This window comes from Canis lupus, chromosome 22 (assembly GCF_048164855.1).
Source record: "Canis lupus baileyi chromosome 22, mCanLup2.hap1, whole genome shotgun sequence".
Lineage (NCBI taxonomy): Eukaryota > Metazoa > Chordata > Mammalia > Carnivora > Canidae > Canis > Canis lupus.
In genome coordinates, this window is record NC_132859.1 from 2304129 (window position 1) to 2326775 (window position 22647).

Consider the following 22647-nt stretch of genomic DNA (forward strand, 5'->3'; position numbering starts at 1 on the left):
CCAATATCAACACTATCTTTTATCCCAGGGATGGAGGGGGAGAAATTGACAAAACATTAAGAGAAAAATAGTTTGAATTATTATGAAGTTTAGCTATGTGAATATTTTTGTCATTTTGTTACTTGGTCTGCTGCTGCTGAATCAGTACTTCATAAATATCTCAATATTGTTGGGGGGAAAATTCCACTATATGAGTCAAAATCATTTAAGAAATTATAATGGGTAGTTCAATGAAAACATCTGCCTTTCTTTTTTAATGGAATTTCATCTAGTGTTTGAAACATCTGAACCATTATTTTACATAACTGGAAAATGTTCATTGTACTGTTCTCTTTTTGTGTTATGTTTCAAAAGGTCCCTAAGAACACATGAAAAAGAAAATATATCAAAGTAACATCATAGGTATTGGCAGAGTGACTAAGTTTCCAAATACATTCCTTCTTTCCACAACGGATTTCTAAATGGATGTCTGTAACACACACATATTTCAGATCTAGTGGCACTCACAATGACTGGGTATATGAAACTCAGGTGTTTGAACAAATATCACCAATAATTAACTTATTTCCTTGCTGTAAATTAGGATTTTGAAAAGGGTATTTATTAATTTTGACCTATGGGTTTTGTTGGTTAGTACAAAACTTTCCAAATTCTGCTCTTGGAACACTTGTTTCAAGGACTGTTAATAGGTATTCTGTGTAAAAAGCATTCTGTGTTCAAATGTTTGAAAAAAAAAAAAACTTGGTTACACAAAGTTAAACAATTTACTTATGCAGCCACTCCTCAGTCCCTTTAATATGCTAAGGTAAATATTGAAGTACCATGATGAGGGCTATAAAGTATCTTTCTAAAACCGTGACAGTGCTCTCTTCCCTTTTTTCCCCATGAATACTTATTAACGTCTCTCAATAAACACGCCTGGCAAATGTCAGGGAAAGAAAATCTATTTCTTACCCTCTATCCTAATGTTTATAAGTTTTGAAACAGATTCTATTTGAAAAAAAACCCTTAGGTCTATATATCCAACTAATAGTGCTGTGAAGCACATAACCTATAAAAACCATTATGTACCTTTAAAAATTCCTAAATAGCTTCCCAAACCCTAATTTCCTGCTTAGAAAGAGCACTGACAAAAAAAAAAAAAAAAAGGCGTACTCTGATAGGATATAATCTTAAAAGGAACATATACCTTTACATATACTTTTAACTAAGTGTGAAATGGAAATAAGATAATAAAATGTAGTTCAAAATCACATTGACACTTCTTGTTTCAAATGATTTATGTTAAATAAGGATATTTAATTTAAAAGGAAAAAGATGTTCCTGGAAAATTCTTTAAGAAAGAAGAAGAAACACTGAAAACAAGAACTCTTATACCTAAATTAAGCTTCACATCAAGTTGCTTTAAGCAATTTTCACTTAATTTTAGGAGAATCTGATATTGAACAGAGAGATACCTGTTTCTCCCTCTTAATTAAATTATAATTTCAGTTCCAAACAGATTTTCTTGCTTTAAATTTTTTTCCCAGTAACTGTTCCCAATTATGAGCTAAATCCTCAGTATTTTCTTAAAGGAATTCTTAGAACAGCAGTTATTATGTTAATATGCATTATAAACAGCCAATGCTTTTTGCTGTTAAAGTACCAGATTTTATTCTGGACATCACTCTAGCAATTTCTGTTTAAGCCTGTATTATTAAGACTTCATAGATAATGATTTGCATGAGAAAGACATCTAAAACTGCAGCTTTTGCCACATCCTCTGTGCATTTCAGTCCATTGGGCATTATGAAATTTCTATGACAAATCCTAATTTACTACAATCAACTGTTCTTTGGATTGATGTATCAAAGTACTGTTTTAGCTCTATTTGATTTTCAATATGCTTTTCTAGACTTCACAGAGACAAAACAACAAATTTGAAAAACATTAAATTATCTTTTTATAAGATTAATTTTACCACCTGCTCTCCCTTAAACAGGGAATGCTTAAAAAATCCAAAGCCAAGAGTTTCTTTTCTCCTCCATCTGCACCAGTAAAAAATGCATGCAATACAGATGCCAAATGTTCAACACACACCACTCTTCTTTATCAAACCATTGTTTCTTATTATGAGAAAGCAGTTATGAGTCATGTATGTGTGGTAATGGTGATGGTGGGCTGTATTAGGCAATACACAAAGAATTAAACAGATGTAGTTCCTGGCTTCCAGGGGCTTCAAGAGAGAAATAACTAGCAAAACACAAAACCAGAATCCATACATCTGCCTATTTAGATAGGCAGTCATCATTGCCACTCATCATTGGCAAGTGCATCCTGGGAATGAGAAGACACAGAGCAGGCATGCAGCATTATGGGACAGGAGATGGTGACTGGTATCTAGGAACAGATAAAGGTTAGGAAAAGTTAAGAGGCTTTCTCTAAAACTTTAGGGACAGTTTAATAACAGGAAATAATACCAATAAAGAAAGGGTTGAAGGGTTGTATGGAAGAAAAAAAAAAGGTGTTCTTCAAGGGCTTTGCTTCTTGGAAAAAGGGTAGGGACAGGGAGGCATAGGAGCAGTGCAAATAGCTGGAAAAGGAAATCTTTTAAACAGATAAAGGAATGTGAACCAGGGTAAAATAGGCAATGTGAGAAGAGTCAGGCCATGAATTGAGGAAGTAAGCCCAGGGTCTCAGAGCCTCAAATTTAAGAGTATAAATTTAGAGTACTGAGCAGATGGTGATAAAGGGTCAAAGCAATAAATACCGGATGTGTGAAGACTGAGCAAGAGACTGCTAGAGATTCGGAGGTAGAGAGAAACTGTAAAAGTAGGGTATAATAATCCTGGCAGATGAGAACCCTATTTGCCTAAGAACATCCCCACTGTGGGACTGCCAGAAAAGAGAGAGTAGGGGAGATAGCCACTGTGCAGGACTTAGATTTGACTAAATATATCATATGGCTAAATCAATCAGTACTGACTTAACCAAGATATAACCTTATCATGATGAATCAGGAAAAAAAAGTCTTGTAAACAGATTGATGATTTTTGCTACAAAAGGAAGAATGAACTTAAATTTCTGAAATATTAACAATTCTGTTTCCACATGCTTCACCAAGAAACACACCACCACACATACCAATATAAGAATCCAGATCAAAACTAATCTAAAATTCTAAAAGGAACACTCATTCTCATAATTTAGATGCTTTATAACAATGATTCTCCTCCTACTCAACAAATATCTTGACATACCAAGACAACATTTTCCAATGCTTATTATCTATGCATAGAGGACCAACACCCACACTAAGTCAGAAAGAATGTCCCACAACCATCATTTCTTCTATGTAAATTTCAAATACAAAGAAAGTAAACAGAGCCCATGATGTAAATGATAAAGAGCTATAATGAAAACCAAAACTATTTAAAAAAAAAAAAAGTTGCTAAATGAAACAGAAATTAAGAACCTAAATCTCTCTGTTAGATAAATAGTTCTTAGGATTATGCATTTGGGAGCTCAGAAAGGAATGTAACCATTTTAGATAATTTATCTGTATTTTTAAGTTGTCTGAAACCAACACAGAAATGTGAAAAACAAAACAAAACAAAAAAAATCTTAAGGAGACACACTGATTAAGCACTGGGCTATGTGCTTGGGATAAGATGAAAAAGGTCAGAGTTGGCAAGGAGAGAGAGATACAAGCAAACCCAGTGTGGTTATGGTGTGAAATGTGGCACAAAGGTGCTTCTGGAACAATTCAGAGGCAGAGGACCTACCTCTGCTGGAAAAAGGGGTCAGGAAAGGTGCTCATGGGACGTATCCTAGAGTAGATGAAAGCCAAGTCTGGCTGGACATCAAGCAGACAATGGGAGGCAGGACATCACATGCAGAGTGACTGGCATGTGTAGAAGCCAACCAAACAAGGCACGAGAGACCTAAGAGCACGCAGCACATACAGTTCATGTGGGAGGTCAGGGTGTATGTGCGTGTGAGGGGGATGATAAGAGATAAGACTGGACTGGATAGGGTGGCTGGGGCCAGATAATGAAAAGCTTTGTATGCTGGGTTAAGAGGTCAGGACTTGACTCTGTGGGCAATAGGAATCACTGGTTTATTTTCAACAAAGTTCAGACGTGCCTTTTAAAAAGCTACTCCAACAACGGTGGTATGGAGGACTGATTTGTTTATCTTTGGTAAGAGAGGGTGGAGAATGGTGGGGGAAGGGTGGAGATAGGCACTTACTTGCTTAAATATTAGCATGTTTATTATTAATATTTATTACTCTACGCCTAGCCATCTGTAACTATTAGAACCACATGAGACAAATGATGACAGAGAGCTAAGGAGGCAACAGTAGGAGTGCTTTGAGAGATATTTAAGAGTTAAAATCTAACTGCATAAAATAGGATTACATGTGAGGCTGAAGGGAATGAAGAGTCCAGGATGTATCCCAGGTTTCCGATCTGGATGACTGGGTAAGGTGCCATTACATGAAACAGGGATTGCAGGGGGGTGGAACACATTTAAACGGGAAGAGGATGCAACTAAAATACAGAAGTCAGACTTTAGCAAAGGTCAATTAAATATAAATTTTCTAGACCCTACTCTGTAGGGTTTTAACCAGATGGGCTAGATTTTGGAAATTTGGCTTCCATAATCTAAGAGCTAACCGGTTTCTATAAGGATAAACCTGTGATCTCAAACTAATTATCACCCACCCATATCAGCCAACTAACTAGACACAATTAATAGGTCCTCTTGTTTTATTACTATGATGTAGAGTAAAAACTTCTCCCAAAACGGAGGGTCACAAACAATAGAAGGATAAAGATCAAATGATGTATAGAGAGTACTTAGGCTCTTCTGCTATGCTTGAGACAGGCATGACAGATGGGACATGTTTGCTGCTGCTATAGAAATTTCACAGGCACACAAAATATAGCTGGCTTTTGATACCTGGCTTTGATGTTTCCAGAACTCATTTAGCAATGCTGAAATATCTAGCAGCTTATATATTCCTTCAAGTATGTTACAAGGTAATGAGAATCAAAGCCATGGCATATTCAACACAAGCATTTTGTGAGAGCAGTGTAGTTATTAAACTTCAGAGGACCATGTATTCATGGTCCTAACTTTACGCTTCAGAAGCGTAGTAAACGGTCATTTATTCTGGTACTGAGATTTTTGCTAATACTGACTCGTAAATAGCTCAGAGGCAATAAAAGTTGCCTATAAATGCTTACAAACAAGGCAACATCTTTCAATACTTATCAGAGGTTAAAATGTTTTTTAATGATTTTATTTGTTTATTCATGAGAGACACACAGAGAGGCAGAGACACAGGCAGAGAGAGAAACAGGCTCCTTGTGGGGAGGCCAAGGCAGGACTCCATCCCAGGACCCCAGGATCATGACCTGAGCCGAAGGCAGATGCTCAACCCCTGAGCCACCCTGGTACCCCAGTTAAAATTCTATATTGAACTTCTTTACTATGACATGCGTCTTAGTACCAACTGGATTTTTCCCCTTGTATCCAGAAGTAGCTATAGACATAGACACACCTACAAATCAAAATTAGAAGTTTACATTACTATGCACGTGACCCTCAGGAGTTATGGGTGGGCAGTATTGAAATATTGAAAATTCAATCTGTCCACCTCTAAGGAGACCCTAACCTAATCAAGGCAGGCTTGCTGAGGCTTAGCTCACTCTGTAAAACAATTAACATCAAATATGGATTTATCTTATGGTTCTAAGTAACTCAAATGATTTTTGAGTAGGTAAAAATATTCTTCACTTTAAGATACAATGAGTTTCTAGGAATCAATTCTTAAAACAGTGATCATTTTAAGGCAAAATTCTGATTGTATAAGCTGCTCCATTGGTGCTTCCTGAAACACCTTGGAAACAGGTGAATGAAAAAGCAGTAAGTTAGTGAATGGATGCTATCTAGAACCACATTTGATCTGTGTGCTAAACCCTATGTCTGGTTTAGACATCGAACTGTGTCTTAAAGTCATTCTAGAAGTGAACACTGTGAAATAAAAATGAGAGGATAAGAGGAGAAAAAAGGAAGGCAGATTTCCTACATGAAAGAATATCATCTTTAAGCTTTTGTAATTCTATATTCTCCAAAAGCATGTGAGGAACTAAACAAACATATAACAGTTGAGTTTATTCTCAAAAACCTTTGTACTAAGACACATTTGAGTACACCTAAGTACTTCATAAACCCCTAAAAAATACCATACACTGAAGTCCCTTCTGCCCTATGCAACCACTAAAAGCAAATGATAATATCCACTTGAGGAAAAAAAAACCTGCTAAATTTTGTTACGTTGGGCTTTTTTGTTTGTTTTTATTACAAAACTACCAGATCTAAGGAAAGAACACAAAAGAACTAGTAAGATGTGGATAAGCCTAAAATCTTTCACAAATAAAAATTACACTTATGAGATCAGAATATCTCACTGCTATCTATTTACAGAGGCATGGGATTAAATTTTGCACTCTGAAGACATCAGAAATGTCATACAGCCGTAACTTTTATCCAAGTTCAGTCACATGTCCTGAGGCACCTAGAAGGTAACTTAAGTGAGGCATACTTCCTAACCATGGCCTGAAGAGGAAGTGAAACCTAATTTCTACCACACCAGCTGGGATAGAAAGCACAAGATAGATTTTTTAAAAAATGTGTACCATACCTTACACTGCCTGAAATTATGCAGTTACTGCTGTTTACGAAGAGAGGTAAATATCCCCATTTGTTAAGTGAAATATTTTTAAAACTGTGAAATTTCTATCTTACCTCAAAATAGACAATAAAAATTGTTTCCCATGTACTCAGGGCACCATACTGATTAATTCAATTTTGTGAATACAGAATTTTACAGCACTAAAAGAGGGCTGAAACATATTTGTTTATACAATTTTTCTACTTGATTATAAAATCGGTTGTATGTAAATGCTAAAAGTGTTTTAAAATAATTGTTTTCAAATAACCTCAAACAATTCAGAACTCATTCACATGTAAATGAAATACTAATTACAAATAATTATAGATGATGTCCTCTAATGACCACCAGTAAAAAAAATACAATCTACTAACTTATATATTGAATTTTAAAATTATAAACTCCTTAAAAAAAGGTTTTATTCAGAATTTTCTCAATTTAGCCTTGTCTTTTTCCCCAGTTAGTACAATGAGCAAATTAAAAATATATACTTTGATGGCTTATTATGAGAACCCAGAGATGACTAAGAAACTCTCAAGACTAGAGATTTGAATGTATGCAAACTAATCATATAGAGAATTCATCATTTCCTGAGTTTTTTTAAGCAAATTTCTCAAAGAAAAAAGACTTCCTACAGAAAACATTAGGAGATACTTTTTTTAATTGTCTACATTTTGTAAACTGTGATCACAAAACCTTTCAATAGGGCTTTAAATCAGTAACTTTTTCAAGGAAAAAGATTCTCTGAAGCCAAGTTTCTCAGACAGATTCAATATTATCAATAGTTAAAACAGCCTAAAATACTTTTTGGTAACAAATTAATTGTAGAACACTTTATACAATGCTTCTGATGTGTGTCAGCATTTGAACAATCGAAACGTCAGAAAGTAAATAAGCAAAGTTCCTTCTGTTTCACATATTCTACCTCCATTCAAGGACTTTTTTTTTTTTTTTTTAATTACCTCAGAAGGCAAAGTTAGTATTTCTCCTGCACTTATTTTTATTCTCTCAATGCCTGGAAATGAAAGAGCGAAGCCAGGTGACAGAAACCAAAGACCAACCGCAGCAGGAAATTATTTAGAGTATTTTGTGCTATTTGCCCTCTTACGCCCTGATCAGCTGCAGGAGCTGTGAAGATCACAAGGTGCAGGAGGCAAGATTCTGAAAGCATACACACTACTACAAGCAAAATCACCCTTGGGCCTCTACTCCTGCCATTCTTCCCTATTTAGTGCTGTTTAAAATTTCAAGCAAGAAGGTCACCCAAACTCTATGGCTATATGTCAAAGGAAAAAGGATTTAAAAAAAAAAAAAAAAAAGGATCTCTTAATCCAAAAAGAAAAAAAAATTGCAACAAAGAGAAATTCCTGCAAGTATGGCCTAAACATATTTTCCAGTCATATGAGAAGTGCTATGTTTCACATAAGATTATTCACAAATCCCTCCTTATGCTCAGAAGCAATAGAGCCAAAATAAAGGACATCCATTTGCATAAAGAATACAAATTTCCTGAACTCCTTCTCAATAACTTAGTCATGGGAGATTCTAATACACTCCTGACACATTTTGTGGCACACATACTCACAAATCACTGGTTTCTGTAAAATGTGAAAGGGAACAGTCACTAGTATTCTAAGAGCCTACCCTTTCATTGTGATGACCATGCAAAGGTTCTTTACAGGCCAAGTGGGTGTTACCAGTAAGTAAACAGCACATTGCAGAGAAAGATCAAGGAGACAGACACATTTTGTAGTGTGGACACAGCAAACAGGAATGCTTAGTTAACTCCCTTCTGTGCTTGTCTTAGCAACAGTAACAGGTTAAGTCAGCAAGAAAAATTGTAAGTTTCACAATTAGAAGTTTATTAGTATCATCAACTTCTAAAATTTATTGATTACAGAATTGCTTATAGTTAGCTTAAGACTAAAATACTATAATTTTGCACAAATCAAATATAAACCTTATAAACTATCAAATAAATGGATTTTACGTAAAATGCTTTTTTCCCCACCGACTTCAAAATGTATTTCAGACTTTACCCCTTGCAATTTCAGATTCCCCTATTAACAAAGAATTAATCCATATTAGGATTTCAAGGCTTTTAAAAAGTTCATGTATCAGGGACTGGGCTGGATTAGGTTTAACACTTACAGGGTTTTTAAATATAGGCAAGTCTGTGCAGTAGAATTCCTGGTCCCTAGAAAGCACTACCATAAATAATCTATAAATATAAAAAGAATACATTTGGTTTTGTTAAAGAAGTTTTTCATATCTAAAATGTAACTGGTTTGCTGCTAGAAATGGTTAACTTTAGAAGTATTTTATTCCTTTGTATAGCTTGTGTTTATGGTGTTGCAAAGTATAGTTCAACTCAAGCTATTACCTAAAAATTTCAAACCCAGAATGAAATAGAACATAGCTCAACCCTCTGTACTCTAGAATCTTCCAAAAAGACACAAAAATTACTCATATTCACTTAAGTTTAAGAATCCCAGTTTTATTTTAAAAGAGAAATTCTGCTGCTTTTATGAAGGGAATTTCTTGCAAAACTTATTACCAGTGTCTAATTACCAGAACCAGACTTATAGTTGTCCCAAAAAAAAAATCTTCTAGTTCAAAATACATTTGTTTTTTCCTTTGCAAAAATGATACACATATACTCAAGTTTTCCTTCCACAAAAAGGCAAGTGCAACTCTCAAACAGGAAGTAGTAATTATTAAAAGTTGCTGATCAATGTTAAGAGGACCTCAGGTCCTAACGTGATCAAAATTATTAACAATCAGACGAAGGATGCAAATCTGGTGGTCTCAAATCAGATGATAAGGAATAGAAGAGGTCATAATCTCAAATGGTTGGACTGTAGTAGCATTTCTGGAGTAGCCCAGGTTTGTATGAGCTACATATGGTTTCACCCTTCAGAAAAGGGCACCCAAACCCAAATGAAGCTAAGATCACCAGCTAAGTAAGATCAGAGATGCACAGATGGATTCTGATTTAAAAGTTATACATCTCTGGCTTTTGCAAAGTTCATTTTCATTACTGTCAATACTTCAGGAACAGACTGACCCCAACCTGAAGCCAGGTGACAGCTGCTTCAAAAAGTCTAATCTCCTTATTGACAAAAAACCAGAAAGGGAATAAATGGATGATTGCTATTGATTCCCATGATAGCTCTACACAGACCCAGTAACTTCTCTGGATTAGTATAGACAGAAGCCAATTAGTTTTATTTCATATGTAAATAGAGCATAAAGAGGTACAAAAAATAATTCATTGGATTGCTTTATCCTAAAGCAGAAGGCACATATTTTGAAAGTCACTTCAAACACAGTTCTTGCTTATGGAGCTCTCTCTTTCTCTGAGGCAGGAATTTTTAAAATAAATTCAAACTCATCCAGCTGTGTATATTCAAGAAATACCAAAAAGTCACAAGGCATAGTAAGTTTCAGCTGTTCTCCTCTCTCCAGTGTTATCAATAACACATAATGAGTTAGTTCCTATACCATCACAGCTGTGCAGGCCAGAGCTAACTTGGCTAATTTAACTATTCCAGAATAGTTCAGTCAGGAGCTTACTCTACTTTAGATAATCCACTCCGTAAGTCAAATAGAAAATTGCATATGTTCCATATTATCATTAATATGCACTTCCCCTGTCTTCTTTCACGGAGTTCCTTTGAAGTCATCTGATGGTATTTTCCTTTGTCCAGATTAAAACAAAAAACCAAACAACCTTCTAAGAGCAATTAACAATCAAAATCACTCAAAAGTAAGACTATAACATCACTCTAAGCTTAAACCGAAACTAGTAAAACTCCCTTTCTCATATCAATAAGCTTTAATTCCAGAAGAGGAGAAAAGAACACCGACCTTTGAGAAAAATTAACCATGGAGTCTAGGTTTGTACTTTCTTCCTCGCCCTTCCTTCTTTCAGGGACTCAGAATTAGAAATAATCACTGGTCATATTTTTACCTACAGATTACCTACAAATAAAAGTTCACAGAGTGCCTTTCCCTCATGGGTGATAAGTAGAAGACTATTCTGTATTTTGGCATACTTTAACATGAATATAATATGAAAAACAGCGGTGATCTCAGTTGCTAAAGAGAAATTTGCACATCCTGCACAGTTTCAATTATCCACAGTTAGTAAAGCTCTTTCAAAACTACTTACTCCTGCCATTTAGTATCATTTTCTACTAAGGATGAGTGCCTAAATTGTCGGAGACTGTGTTTTCTTAATCGAAAACACAACATTCAATGTTGTTTTCTTAACTGTGTATTTGGAATTTGGAAATTCTCCAAAGCCCATCCCGTGTGCAAAAGAAGGCTTGGCATCTAAATATGGGGAGTTCATACATACAATTAAGTTTCCAGTTATGTCAGCAATCAACATCTGGAGATACATATAAAAGCAGAGAAAGCAAAGTGGGATTGTATCATACTTTGGGTTAAAGACAAAATTGGAAAAGAATAATTAAAATAATTTTGTTATAATGAACCAAATAAGCTTTTACTATTGAAATCCTTTTTAAAAAAATATTTTAGTATCTAGACATCCTGACTAAAGAGTTGGAAGGGACCTGTAAACTTATCTAGCTCAACTTCCTTTCCAAATTCATTCTTGAGAATAAAATGATACTGCACATCTTATTTGGGTTTAGATGTTAAATCCAATACATTTGCAAAACAAAGAATTTTATCTGCAAAGTTTGAAACTCTGAACTTTTGTCTTTGCTAGAGACCCAGAACTATGAACTTTCCCCCAAGTTCCATACAATGAAGTAACATGGATATGGTATACAATAATGACTTTCCAAGTCATATAAACTGCTGAAAACAAGTGGGATAAACAATTGCCATTCATTTTTTCTGATTCCAAAGACTGGCTGGGCCAGACTTGGACATATACACAGCTGAACACACACTTCCTGGTTATGTGCAATCTGTACAGATAGACCAGCTTTACAGGCCTGACCACAGAGATTAATAGCTTTAGCCAAATAATGTGGTAACCATGTGAACCTGGGCTGCTCCAGCTTGTTTGTGAATCTCTCAGCAAGGCTCAACATGCCGTTATCTGCATCTTGTTGCCAGGAAACACAACATCGCTTTGGAATACAAGGAAAACCAGGTTGCAATGACCACAGGTCAACTTCCCAAAAGCCTAATTTTTGACACTTAGCTATCTACAATCTTATATTTCTTACTATTGTCCATGGAGAACTTCACTTTACTAATAATAATTAACTGTTAACACTTTTTGCTATTTTTATCAGAACAGGACCACTTACTACCATTAACAATGTAGCAGCAGCATTAGTAATTACAATAATTCACTCCTATTTTTCCTCTTAAGTGTCACATAAACGTTAGTTTATTTCATTAAGAGAGATTTGGAAATCAAGCACTGTGCAACCACTTTATAACTGATCCAATGATATACACTTATGAGTCTATATCTAGGTCTAATTCTTTAGCCTACCTAATAATTCTACCAAAGAATAAAATACCCAATATGCTGCTGACCTAAAAGTTCTTGGATTCTGTGAGATCAAAATACCTGTCTTGCCTTGTTCATGGTAACAGAATGTAATGTGTTGGACAATAATCCTGCTAGTTTCTTCCTGACCAATTCAAACAGATAGAAACTTAATGTACCAAGATGCTGAATGAAGTACTCAGCAGACTGGAAATTTGCTTCATAAGAGTGAAGTGGGAGGCCACTATTCTGCAGTTTTTGCAATCTGGAGATGGAAGGATTACAGTAGCTTTGAGAGTATATAAAATTAATTACCTTGACATACCAATTAGAATTGCTAGCTCATGGGCAACAGAGATCCTGGACAATAACTTATTAAAAAGATTTTTAAGATAACACGGAAAACATTTTTGTCTCCTACGATGTTGGCTTAAAAAAAAAAAATTAAAAAGTACTTAGCTTTATTACAGGATCTAAAAATTTTGCTACCCAAGCAAGATAGAATCTAGAGTACTTAACATTATCAAGATGAAACATTAATTATCAAAAAGCTGCATTACTTTCAAGATTTTATTTATTAGCCAAGAGAGTGAGTAAGAGGGCAAGCCAGAGAAGGAGAGAGAATCTGAAGCCGACTCCATACTGAGCAGAGCCCAAATCAGGGCTTGATCCCACAACCGTGAGATCATGACCCTGAGCGGAAATCAAGATTCAGATGCTTAACTGAGCCACCCAGGAGCCCCAGGAAAGCTACATTCTTGAAATTATCTTACTTTTATCCCAAGGGGCTTCTACATAATAATGCCTTAAACTTGGGCCTTATATTGTTTCTCATCCTTCCATGCATCCCTTTTGAAACACAAGACCGCAAAGTTCTAGTCTCATCTCATGATAATTAAGTTGTTAAAAAGATACACAAATCTGTGTACTACATAACTGAAATAATGCAATATTAAGAGAAAACCACTTACCTCATACTAAAAGGGAGCAAGTTTTAAAAAAGAACAAAACAAAAACCTGGTTCTACAATGCCAACAATGCCCTACCTGGCACTATGCTGAACACAGAAGGTTAACACCAAGACTAACAAAACTAGACAACTTAGAAGTGGTTTACTGACATCAATTGATCGTTGACTCTCCAGACACTTGGGTTACACTGTGAAGTTATCTGTGAACAATGAACAAAGAGGACTTAACAAAGTGTTTCTGTTGGGCGTGTCTGGATGGCACAGTTGGTTAAGTGCTGGACTCTTGGTCTCAGCTCAGGTCATGATCAGGGACATGAGATCAGGAAATGAGTCCCAATCGTTCAGCAGGGAGTTGGCTGAAGACTCACTCTCCCTCTGCTCCTCCCCCTCTTTTATGTGCATGCATATGAGTGTAACGCTCTCCCTCTCCCTCAAATAAATAAATCTAAAAGAAAAAAAGTTTCTCTTGGACTTATGGGTTAGGATACTCCGTATATTTTTCCTTCCAATGGGTCATGCCTTTCAATACTACATCAGGCCATTCATCATCTGTGAAGCTGTCAGAGTGCCCTCATTGTTTCCCAAGTCAGGGAGCATGGACAGATATGTTCTCCCTTCATATCATTTTAATCCTTTCTTTTGGTTGTAGACAAATAACTATTAATATCACATATTTTAACTCCTGTACTACAGGAGAAACAACTAGAAACGTAAGAGTAATGCTTACTCTATTGCTGTTATTACATTAGCAACTTCACACGTAGCAAATATTATTTTCCTCTTCATTTTTATATTCAATTAAATAGGAATTCGGATGTGGAAATTTCAGTTCCCTATGAGTGAATATTGCTTGGACATCCGCACTGAAAGAACCAAATATATTTGCATGCCTTGCATATAAAAACTTGAGGATAATTGGTTTTCATGTAAATGGTAAACATATCTTAACATGAATTTTCCCTACAGATCATTATTCAGGTTGAAGAAAATAGCCTGTACTGTAGAACAATTTTATCTATAAGAAAGATAGAGTAATAAACTTAATGGTAAGAAGCCTGAAGGAAACTAAAAGAAATTCAACATGTTTGGGCATGATTCAGAAGTTTGGGAAGAAGTTCACAAAAAACCTGTACCATTCAAAATGGAAAGAGGGCCACAAAAATCTCTAAATGACACTATTCCCCCATAAAAAACAGCAGCTACTCACTATGCGAAACTTTAAAATTAGATAAATTTGGTATTCATTATTTATACTACCTTAAGATTAACCTCGGATTTTCTTTTTTTTTTTTTTTTAAGATTTTATTTATTTATTCATGAGACAGAGACAGAGAGAGAGAGACAGACAGACAGACAGAGGCAGAGACACAGGCAGAGGGAGAAGCAGGCTCCATGCAGGGAGCCCGACGCGGGACTCGATCCCAGGTCTCCAGGATCAGGCCCTGGGCTGAAGGCGGCGCTAAACCTCTGAGCCACCCAGGGATCCCCTGGATTTTCTTTCAAAAGCAAACTCGCATGCCATTAAAACAGTATCTGACTCACAACATTCAATGTATATGCAACTTCTTAGGCACACACATATTGAACAGAGTGACATCTGAATTGTTCAAATCATAAAACCTTCATTGTTTCATTAGGTAAATAGTCTGCATTCAAACAACATGAAAAATCAGGATAGCATACAGCCAAAAGAGTAAAACCTGTTAAGTTACTACTGAAAGAAACCACCCTACTAAGAAGCATTTAGCTTCCTGACCTTCTCTACAGGATTAACAACAGCTTTAAAGTAGTTATAGATACATACCCATATTTCATTCTCATTCTGTCATTCTCTGGGTTACAGTAAAATCTTTCCAAGTGCTCCTGGGAATCAGTGGATACACTCTGCCACTTTTGAGTAGTTGTCCTCTTGATCTGCCAATGATATGGCAAGACCGTGTGATGTTTCAAACAATCCCTGCCATAAATACAAGTGCCTTGCAAAAAGTCCATGCAAATTTCAATTCCGTTCTCTTGGTGAGTGTGGTACTGTAGCTGGTTTACCAGCTCGAACACAAGGTCAAGGGAAGCCTCTTCACTTTTGTCCTGAAAGAGCTCAGTACTCAACTTATCACTGGTGTCCAAAATGTACTGGATTGTAAAATTGTTGTCTTGGAAAACCCCTGGAATGTAATCCATGACTTTGTCTATGCAGTCAGGACTAGCAGGAACATCAGTTGAAACTGGATGCAAAAGGTCAGTCTGGAAGTGCCCTGCTGTAGAATCTGCCACCGTCCCACTAAGAGTTTCCGGTGGAAAGCTGTGATCCTGGATTGGAACCACTTGTTCTGGAGCATCAGTGGAAGGATGGGCTTCCGGTATTTGGCCCCCAACATTTGTCCCATCAGGAATCAGGACAGACATACTGTTTTCTGTTGGTGGACATGACGGACTGATTTCCAGGGGTTTTTTCACTATAGGTTCATGTAAGCTGCTCTCATCTGCACTCTGGTTTCTAGATCTAAAAACACCATCAAGTGAACCAGATTCTAGCAAAGTATTTAAAATTGGCCTCAAAGACCTTAGGGTTCCGGTTCCCAATCTCTTCTGCTCCTTTTTCTTAAAACAAGTCTTCAAGGGACTGATCTTCTCAGAGAGTCTCATTTGGCATGAAAAATCATCAGGAGGAGAGGGAGGCTGCACTACACAGTCTGGCTCAGGTTCGGTGGTTTCCATTTCCATGATGTGGATTAGCTCCAATTGCTCCTCAGAGTCTAAAAATCCTACCAGGAAAGGAAAGGAAAGATGATCATTTACAAGCTGACAACAACTGGATCCCATTCATTCATCAAAATGTTTTGCTTTAGTCTGTGACTAAGTCCCTGAAGTCACTCCTTTTATACCGTATTTCAGCTTTATGAGTCAATTTTAAGTTTTATTGAGAAATTAAGGCTCCCAAGCAGCCAAGGCTATTCAAAAGCCCACAGCAGGTAAAGATATAGTATCTTTCAAAAGGCTCTTGACATTCATTTGTGGACAATATACAATTGGTAATTCTGCTGAGGTATGAATTTTTTACTAAATCTAGGGTGTGGTGGAGGATGAGGGGTAGAGATAGGTGTGGCTAACAGATGACAACAGGGAAGCCACATCTCTACTTTGTGGTTCTCTTCACAGTTTCTTTATCACCTATCCCATGAGGTGACAAAAACTGTATTAAAAAAAAAAAAAAAGTTCATCAACTGAAGGATAAACTTCAAAGGTAAATAGTGAGTGAATTTAAAGCACGAGGATATACTCAAGAAACAGGGGCTCACAACTGAGATGTTATAGGAGAGAAAGCCAGGAGCATACTGAAGCATTTCTCAATTCCAATATATCCCCCCAGGATGTTAAGGATCTACTTTTACAATCCCCAAAACATTATCACTACTGGAGGAAGAATACTCCTCCAGTTGCTTGTTTAGCAACAGAAGCTACATCAGCAGCAACCACTATACACTGCTTTGGAAACCAAACACAACTACATAATTCAGGAAGGGCCTCCCCCTTATCTTCAGAAAAGTTACATATATGATTTTATCTCTTAAGGTAAGTGAAGCCATATTACAGAAAAATACAAGAATATAAAACACACCCTAAATGCCAGATTCTTAATGAACTGAGACCAAAATCGTGCTCTCTTCAAAGCATAAGACCCCTTAGAAAACCCAGTATATAGAAAACTTTGTAGAAGGACAAAGAGTGTCTCCTCCACAACCTAACATTCATTAACCAATTCTGAAAATATTTAATGAGCCTTGTACGAGGTGGAAGAGCTGGTGATGAGCAATTAATCTTCTGTCTTGGCCAAGTGACTAAAAGAAAAAGAGATCATTGATGCAAGGGTCCATGACTTCCTCAAACACTCATCCCAGGTGATCGGCACCGTCCACGCCTAGCACAAAGCACGCAGTAGGTGCTCCATATTTTTTTTTAACTGAATTACTGAAGAAAAAGCACTTGTTAAAGGACTAGTTCTGTTAGCCTTCATAGGTACAACAAAATGCTAAAACGGACTCCCCAGAAAAATGAATATTAGAGATCTAACTGGAGAGATTCATGAATCTACACATTAAAAAGTTCATAATGATCAAACTCAGAGAAATACACAAAACACAGTACTGCTCACCCTCGAACAAGGCCAGGGTGGGGGACGTGTAGGGAAACCAACCCAGGAAAAATCCACCGGTAACTTTTGGACTCCCCCAAAACTGAACTCCTAACAGCCTACTGGCGACCGGAATTAACAGCTGATGAACACATGTTTTGCCTTAGACGTATTACACGCCGTATTCTTACAACAAGCCAGAGAAAAGAAAATATCGAGAGTCACCAGAACGGAAAAAAAACAGGCTTACAGTACTGTTCAAAATCTGCACACAGGCGGGCGGCCGCGGAAGGCTCACAGCCGTCTTTCAAAGCTCAACGGCACGGGGCCAGGTGCTAGCGCACACGGTGGGTACAAAAGAAGAGGCAGCAAGAGTCCAGTGCGAGCTGGCACCGTGGGGAAAGCTTCACGGAGGAGGAACTTGACAGAAGACATACATCGGCTGGAAGGCGGCCAAGCCAGGCGTTATTATTCATCGCTCGGTGCTCTTGCCTCCAGGCACAATTGGCACGGACTGTGGTATTCCCTCTCCACCACGCCGAGCCCGCCCGTGCCTCCCCTCGCGTGCGTGCGTGCACACACTCACACTCACACGCACACGCACCCCGGCCCCCTCCGATCACGGGAAGAGACGCTGCACCCGTCTCATTTACACGGCAGTGGACGCGCACGCACGCTCTTTTCCTGTTATTGCCCTCCGACCCGCTCGGAAATAAGACCGAGGAGGAGGCAGAGCGCTAAGGAGTGGCTGCGGTGGGGAAGTCACTAGGACTTGTTCCTCAATTAGTTTGCATAACAGAAAAATAAAGATTGGAGGGACACTTCCTCCGGGCTGGGGCCCCCCGCAGCCGGCGACCTACCGCTCCCGCCGCCCCCCGCCCCGCAACCGCCCGCTGCGAACTCCGCGCTCCCGCAGACCCCGCGTGGTGACCCCCGGGCTCCCCCGGGCATCCCCGGGCATCCCCGGCCCCCGTGCACCGAAACCACTCGGTGCAAACCCCGCGCTCCCGCCGCCCCCCGCCCCGCAACCGCCCGCTGCGAACTCCGCGCTCCCGCAGACCCCGCGTGGTGCCCCCGGGCTCCCCCGGCCCCCGCGCCCCGAGACCGCCCGGCGCGGACTCCGCAGCCCCGCCGCCCCCCGCCGCCGAGCCCGGGTCCGAGGGACGCCTCCTGCCGGCCGCCGCGGGCCCCGCAGCCCCGCCCCCCGGGCCGCCCGCAGCTCCGCGCAGCGCGGAGGAGGCGCCGCCCGGCCCGGCCGACCCCGCGTCCCCGAGCATCCCGCGCGCCGTCCCGACCCCGTCGGGGCCCCTCCTCCGCGGAAGCCGCTCGGGCCGCCTCTGCAGCTCGGCCGTCCCCGCCTCCCGACCGACCTTGCCCAGGGGCTCGTCCCGCGGGGCTCGGACGCTCGCGGGCACCGGGCGGCCGGCGCCGCGGGGCGGGGGCGGGGGCGGGGGCGGGGGGCGAGGCCGGCGCGCGCTCGTGCGCCCGCGAAGTTGACGTGAGAACCGCCCGCAAAGTTGTGGGCTGCGGCGCCGCCGAGCGCGCCGGGTCGGTCGGGGTCCGCCCGCGGGGTGCCGGCCCCGCCGCCGCCGCCGCCTCCCGATCCTACACCTGCCCGCGGCCGCGAGGGCTCCGGGGGTGCAGGCCGCCCGTCCCGGGCTGGCGGGTCCGAGGGAGCCCGCGGGGGCACGGACGCCGCGAGGCCGGCGCCCCCGCCCGCCATCCCCGCCGGGTCTGCCGCCCCCCGCCGCCCGCCGCCCGCCGCCCTCACCTGATGGCGCCGCCGGAGAGCGCGGACCGCGGAGCCGGGGCGCCGGCAGCGTCCGCGCGGAGAGCGGGCTCGGGCGTCCGACGGTCAGGCCGGGGCCGCGGCGGGCAGCGCGCGGGCCATTCCGCCGCCGGGAGCGCAGAGAGCAGCGGCCGCACTGCCCGCTCCGGCTCGCTCGCCTGTCACCCCGAGCTCCGCTTTAAAGTGGCTTCCGGTCGCCTCCTCTCGGCTGCCCCGTCGCGGAGGCGGAGCCTGGGCCGCGGGGGAGAGGGGCGGGGTGAGAGGGCCGGGCGCTCAGTGGGCGCCGCCGGGGAGGGCGGGGCGTGCGGAGCGAGGGGGGCCCGCCCCGCGTGCGCGTGCGCGTGCGCGTGCGCGCTCGCTCCCGGCGTGGGGAGGCGCGCGGAGCGTGCGTGCGTGCGGCGGCCGCGTGCTCCCGCGAGGGGGCGTGTCCTCCCGCGCGCGCACGCGCGCTGTGCGGGGGTGGGGGTGGGGGTGGGGGTGGGGGTGGGGGTGGCGGTCGCGCGGCCGTGAGGAGCGGCGGTGTGCGCCGCGTGGGGCGGGCGCCGCCTGACTGACTGAGGGGCTCCGGGACGGGATGCGGGACGGCACGAGGCGTTTCCGTGCGGCCGGCCTTCCCGGCCTCGGCGCCGCGGGACCCCGACGGGAGCCGGACGGCTGCTACGGTCGCCGCGGCCAGACGGGGTCGCCCGCCCCCTGCCTGACGGGCCGCGAGGGAAGGCCCGGCACGCGGCGGGGACCCGGCGACGCCCCGGCAGCCGCCGCCCCGCGCAGCGGCACGGACTCCCCCTTCCAGCGCGCACCCGGCGCGAGTTTGCCGTAGTTTCTGGGCCGACGAAGGTCTTGGGCGGTGAGTCCTCGGATGGCTTCCGGTGGTGCGGGGACAGCCCTGCGTGCAGCTCGTGGATCCCGCTGTGTCGGGGGACAAGGGCCCTGGATGGCGGTTGGTCGTGGACAGAGACGCGCACGCGGCTTGCCAAGAGCTGCTCCCCGCCCGCGCGGCCTCAAGTCTGACTGAGTCCCACAGCTCGGAGGCTTCGTGGGTTGAAAAAGACAACTATTATCCTTAAAAAAAAAAAACAAACAAAACAAAACAAAAAACAAAAACAAAACAACAACAACAAAAAAACACAAACACACACCGGAACGCCTATATAAAGAGCTAAGCGGCAGTAGGACTGGAGATAACGGGTCTCCAATCTTCTCACGCGCTTCTAAACCACACGACGCCAACAAGAAGTGGATTAAGGGCGGCGCCTCCCCCAGCAGGCGCGCTCCACGCGGCATCAAGTCCAGGGGGTTCAGCGAAGCTACGAATGACACCGACAGGATTCGGACGCTCCTAGGTAAACATTGAATTTTCAGGCTTAAAAACTGTGTTAAGGCAGCGTCTTGGTCTGCGCCTGCTCATACACGGAGTTACCTAGAAGCACGTTTCCTTTTTGTTTGCTTTTTTTTTTTTTTTAAGATTTTATTTGTTTATTCATGAGAGACAGAGAGAGAGAGGTAGAGACACAGGCAGAGGGAGAAGCAGGCTCCATGCAGGGAGCCCGACGTGGGACTCGATCCCGGGACTCCAGGATCACGCCCTGGGCTGGAGGCAGGTGCTAAACCGCTGAGCCACTCCGGCTGCCCTAGAAGCGAGCATCTAAGTTCAAAAAAATAGCATTTTGCTGTTTGCTCTTTGTCTCATCTGTTCTGTGGTCCTTACACTTCACGCTTTCTTTTGGATTAAGTGTTTTTAATTCTGTTCTCTCCCACCCGTTAAATTACACGTTATTTATTCTTTTAGAAATGCCTCATTTATTTTTTTTTTTTAAGAAATTTTTTTTAAAGGTTTTATTTATTCATTCATGAGAGACACAGAGAGAGAGAGAGGCAAACAGACAGGTAGAGGGAGAAGCAGGCCCCATGCAGGAAGCCTGATGTGGGACTGGAGCCCAGATCTCCAGGATCGCACCCTGGGCAGAAGGCAGGCAATCCACCATTAAGCCACCCAGGTGTCCCATAACTCAGTTACTTTATTGCTGTGTACAAACCACCCCAAAACTTAGTGACCTAAAACAGCAATTCTTACTTACAATTCTGGATTCTCTGGTTTAGGAATTAAGCCAGGTCGTGGTGCATGTGGCTCATCCGCACCTGGGGATGCTTATTGCTTCGACTGGAGTGCCCTAAATGGCTGGGCCTGGCTCAACTAGGGCCGTATGTCTCTGGCTACTGGCTGGGTTCCCTAGTTTTTCTCTACAAGGCTTCTCCTCATGGCTAATTTGGGCTTCCTTGCAGCATTACAATATCTGGGTTCCAAGAAGGAACAGTCCAAGAGGACCCCTGGAAGAAATGGAATAGGAAGGTCCTCCTACAGAACCGAATCAGGAACTGACTGATGAACTGACCAAGGGCATAGATTTCTTGCAACAGTTATCCAACAGGATTGGAGATGTTCTGTAGTGACCACTGTGTTTTTCCCATTTACCCTTTCCTAAATGGGACTTTTACCAACATCCTGTACCTTGTCTATCTACTGTTACTTATTTTAGGAGTATTGAGGCAAATAACTTTTCTTTAAAAGTTAGTTGCCGGAGCATGAAGAGCCACACAATTGATTGGGAGTACTCCATATCGTTGGAACTTCTGGATCCTGGACTCTGAGCTCATTACAGTAACTGGATGAGACTTTGAGATTGTTTCTCTTGCAGGGACGAGGGGGAGATGAATGTATTCCTTTTATGAAAAGGGGCAGCAGATACTACTTATTGCCCCTTTTTTTTCTCAGAAAAAGCCTGATAATATTTATTTATTTATTTATTTATTTATTTATTTATTTATTTATTTATTTATTTATTTATTTATTTACCTGATAACTTTTAGAGGGGAGAGAGGAGGGCTAGCAATGTGCCTAGCCAAAAAAAAAAAAAAAAATCATTTTCCTAGATCCCATATACTTATGAGTGGCCATGCATATAGTTCTAGGCATAGAATGAAAATTTCTAGGAAGACATTTCTTTTCCTTAATATATATAGATATACTTTCCATTTCTTATTCTTTCTCTTAGAATACTAATATAAGGATGGACATTGGAGCCTCATGACAAAAATGAAAGTGAACATGATGTGGGAAATATGAAGATAGGACCCACAAGCTAAGGATTCTGGAGCAGAAAGGTAGGAGTCTGAGTCATTTATGATATCTTGAAGCTGCTGCAGGAAGTAGTCCTAAAGTGGCCACCCCTCAACTCATTGTAACCCCAATTTGGTTAGCTTGTTTTCTGTTATACTGTAGCTAAACGTGTTCTTAGCTAATACTATGATATTATCTTCTAGTCATCTTGCTTGTAAACTCCACTGGTTAGATAGCAACATGACCATATGTCAGAAATGAAAGAGCTGTCACAAAGTAACACATCAAGTCCTGTAACATTTCCTGCCAATTTCATAGGTATACCAAATTATATGATTAAGAAATACATGTGTATTAAAGGAAAAAATAGAAAGTAGAGAGAAAGATAAGAATACCCTTAGTTGGAGGCACCTGGGTGGCTCAGTTGGTTAAGCGTCT

The 22647-nt window shown here is 41.5% G+C and overlaps 1 protein-coding gene and 1 long non-coding RNA gene across 28 annotated transcripts in view; one reads left to right on the top strand and one right to left on the bottom strand.

Annotated features, from left to right (window-relative positions):
• Nucleotides 1-22647, bottom strand: part of TIPARP (TCDD inducible poly(ADP-ribose) polymerase) — a 34385-nt gene that overhangs the window by 10583 nt on the left and 1155 nt on the right. Inside the window, exons 1-2 of one of the 3 annotated variants that reach the window (XM_072792172.1) lie at nucleotides 19074-19230; nucleotides 14978-15935 (exon numbers count right to left, since the gene is read on the bottom strand). In XM_072792172.1, the coding sequence (XP_072648273.1) occupies nucleotides 14978-15894 (917 nt within the window). In that variant the 5' untranslated portion in view covers nucleotides 15895-15935; nucleotides 19074-19230. Of the gene's footprint in view, nucleotides 1-14977; nucleotides 15936-17552; nucleotides 17825-19073; nucleotides 19231-22647 lie in introns of those variants that run through there. The other 2 variants (XM_072792173.1, XM_072792174.1) reach the window with 2 other exon arrangements.
• LOC140613785 (uncharacterized) overlaps nucleotides 19625-22647 on the top strand; it is a 99614-nt gene continuing 96591 nt past the window's right edge. For 4 of the 25 annotated variants that reach the window (XR_012014650.1, XR_012014647.1, XR_012014659.1 and 1 more), the window contains exons 1-2: nucleotides 19632-20434; nucleotides 22145-22253. This is a non-coding gene — a long non-coding RNA (uncharacterized lncRNA). Of the gene's footprint in view, nucleotides 20435-22144; nucleotides 22254-22647 lie in introns of all 25 variants that reach the window. The other 21 variants (XR_012014642.1, XR_012014641.1, XR_012014638.1 and 18 more) reach the window with 15 other exon arrangements.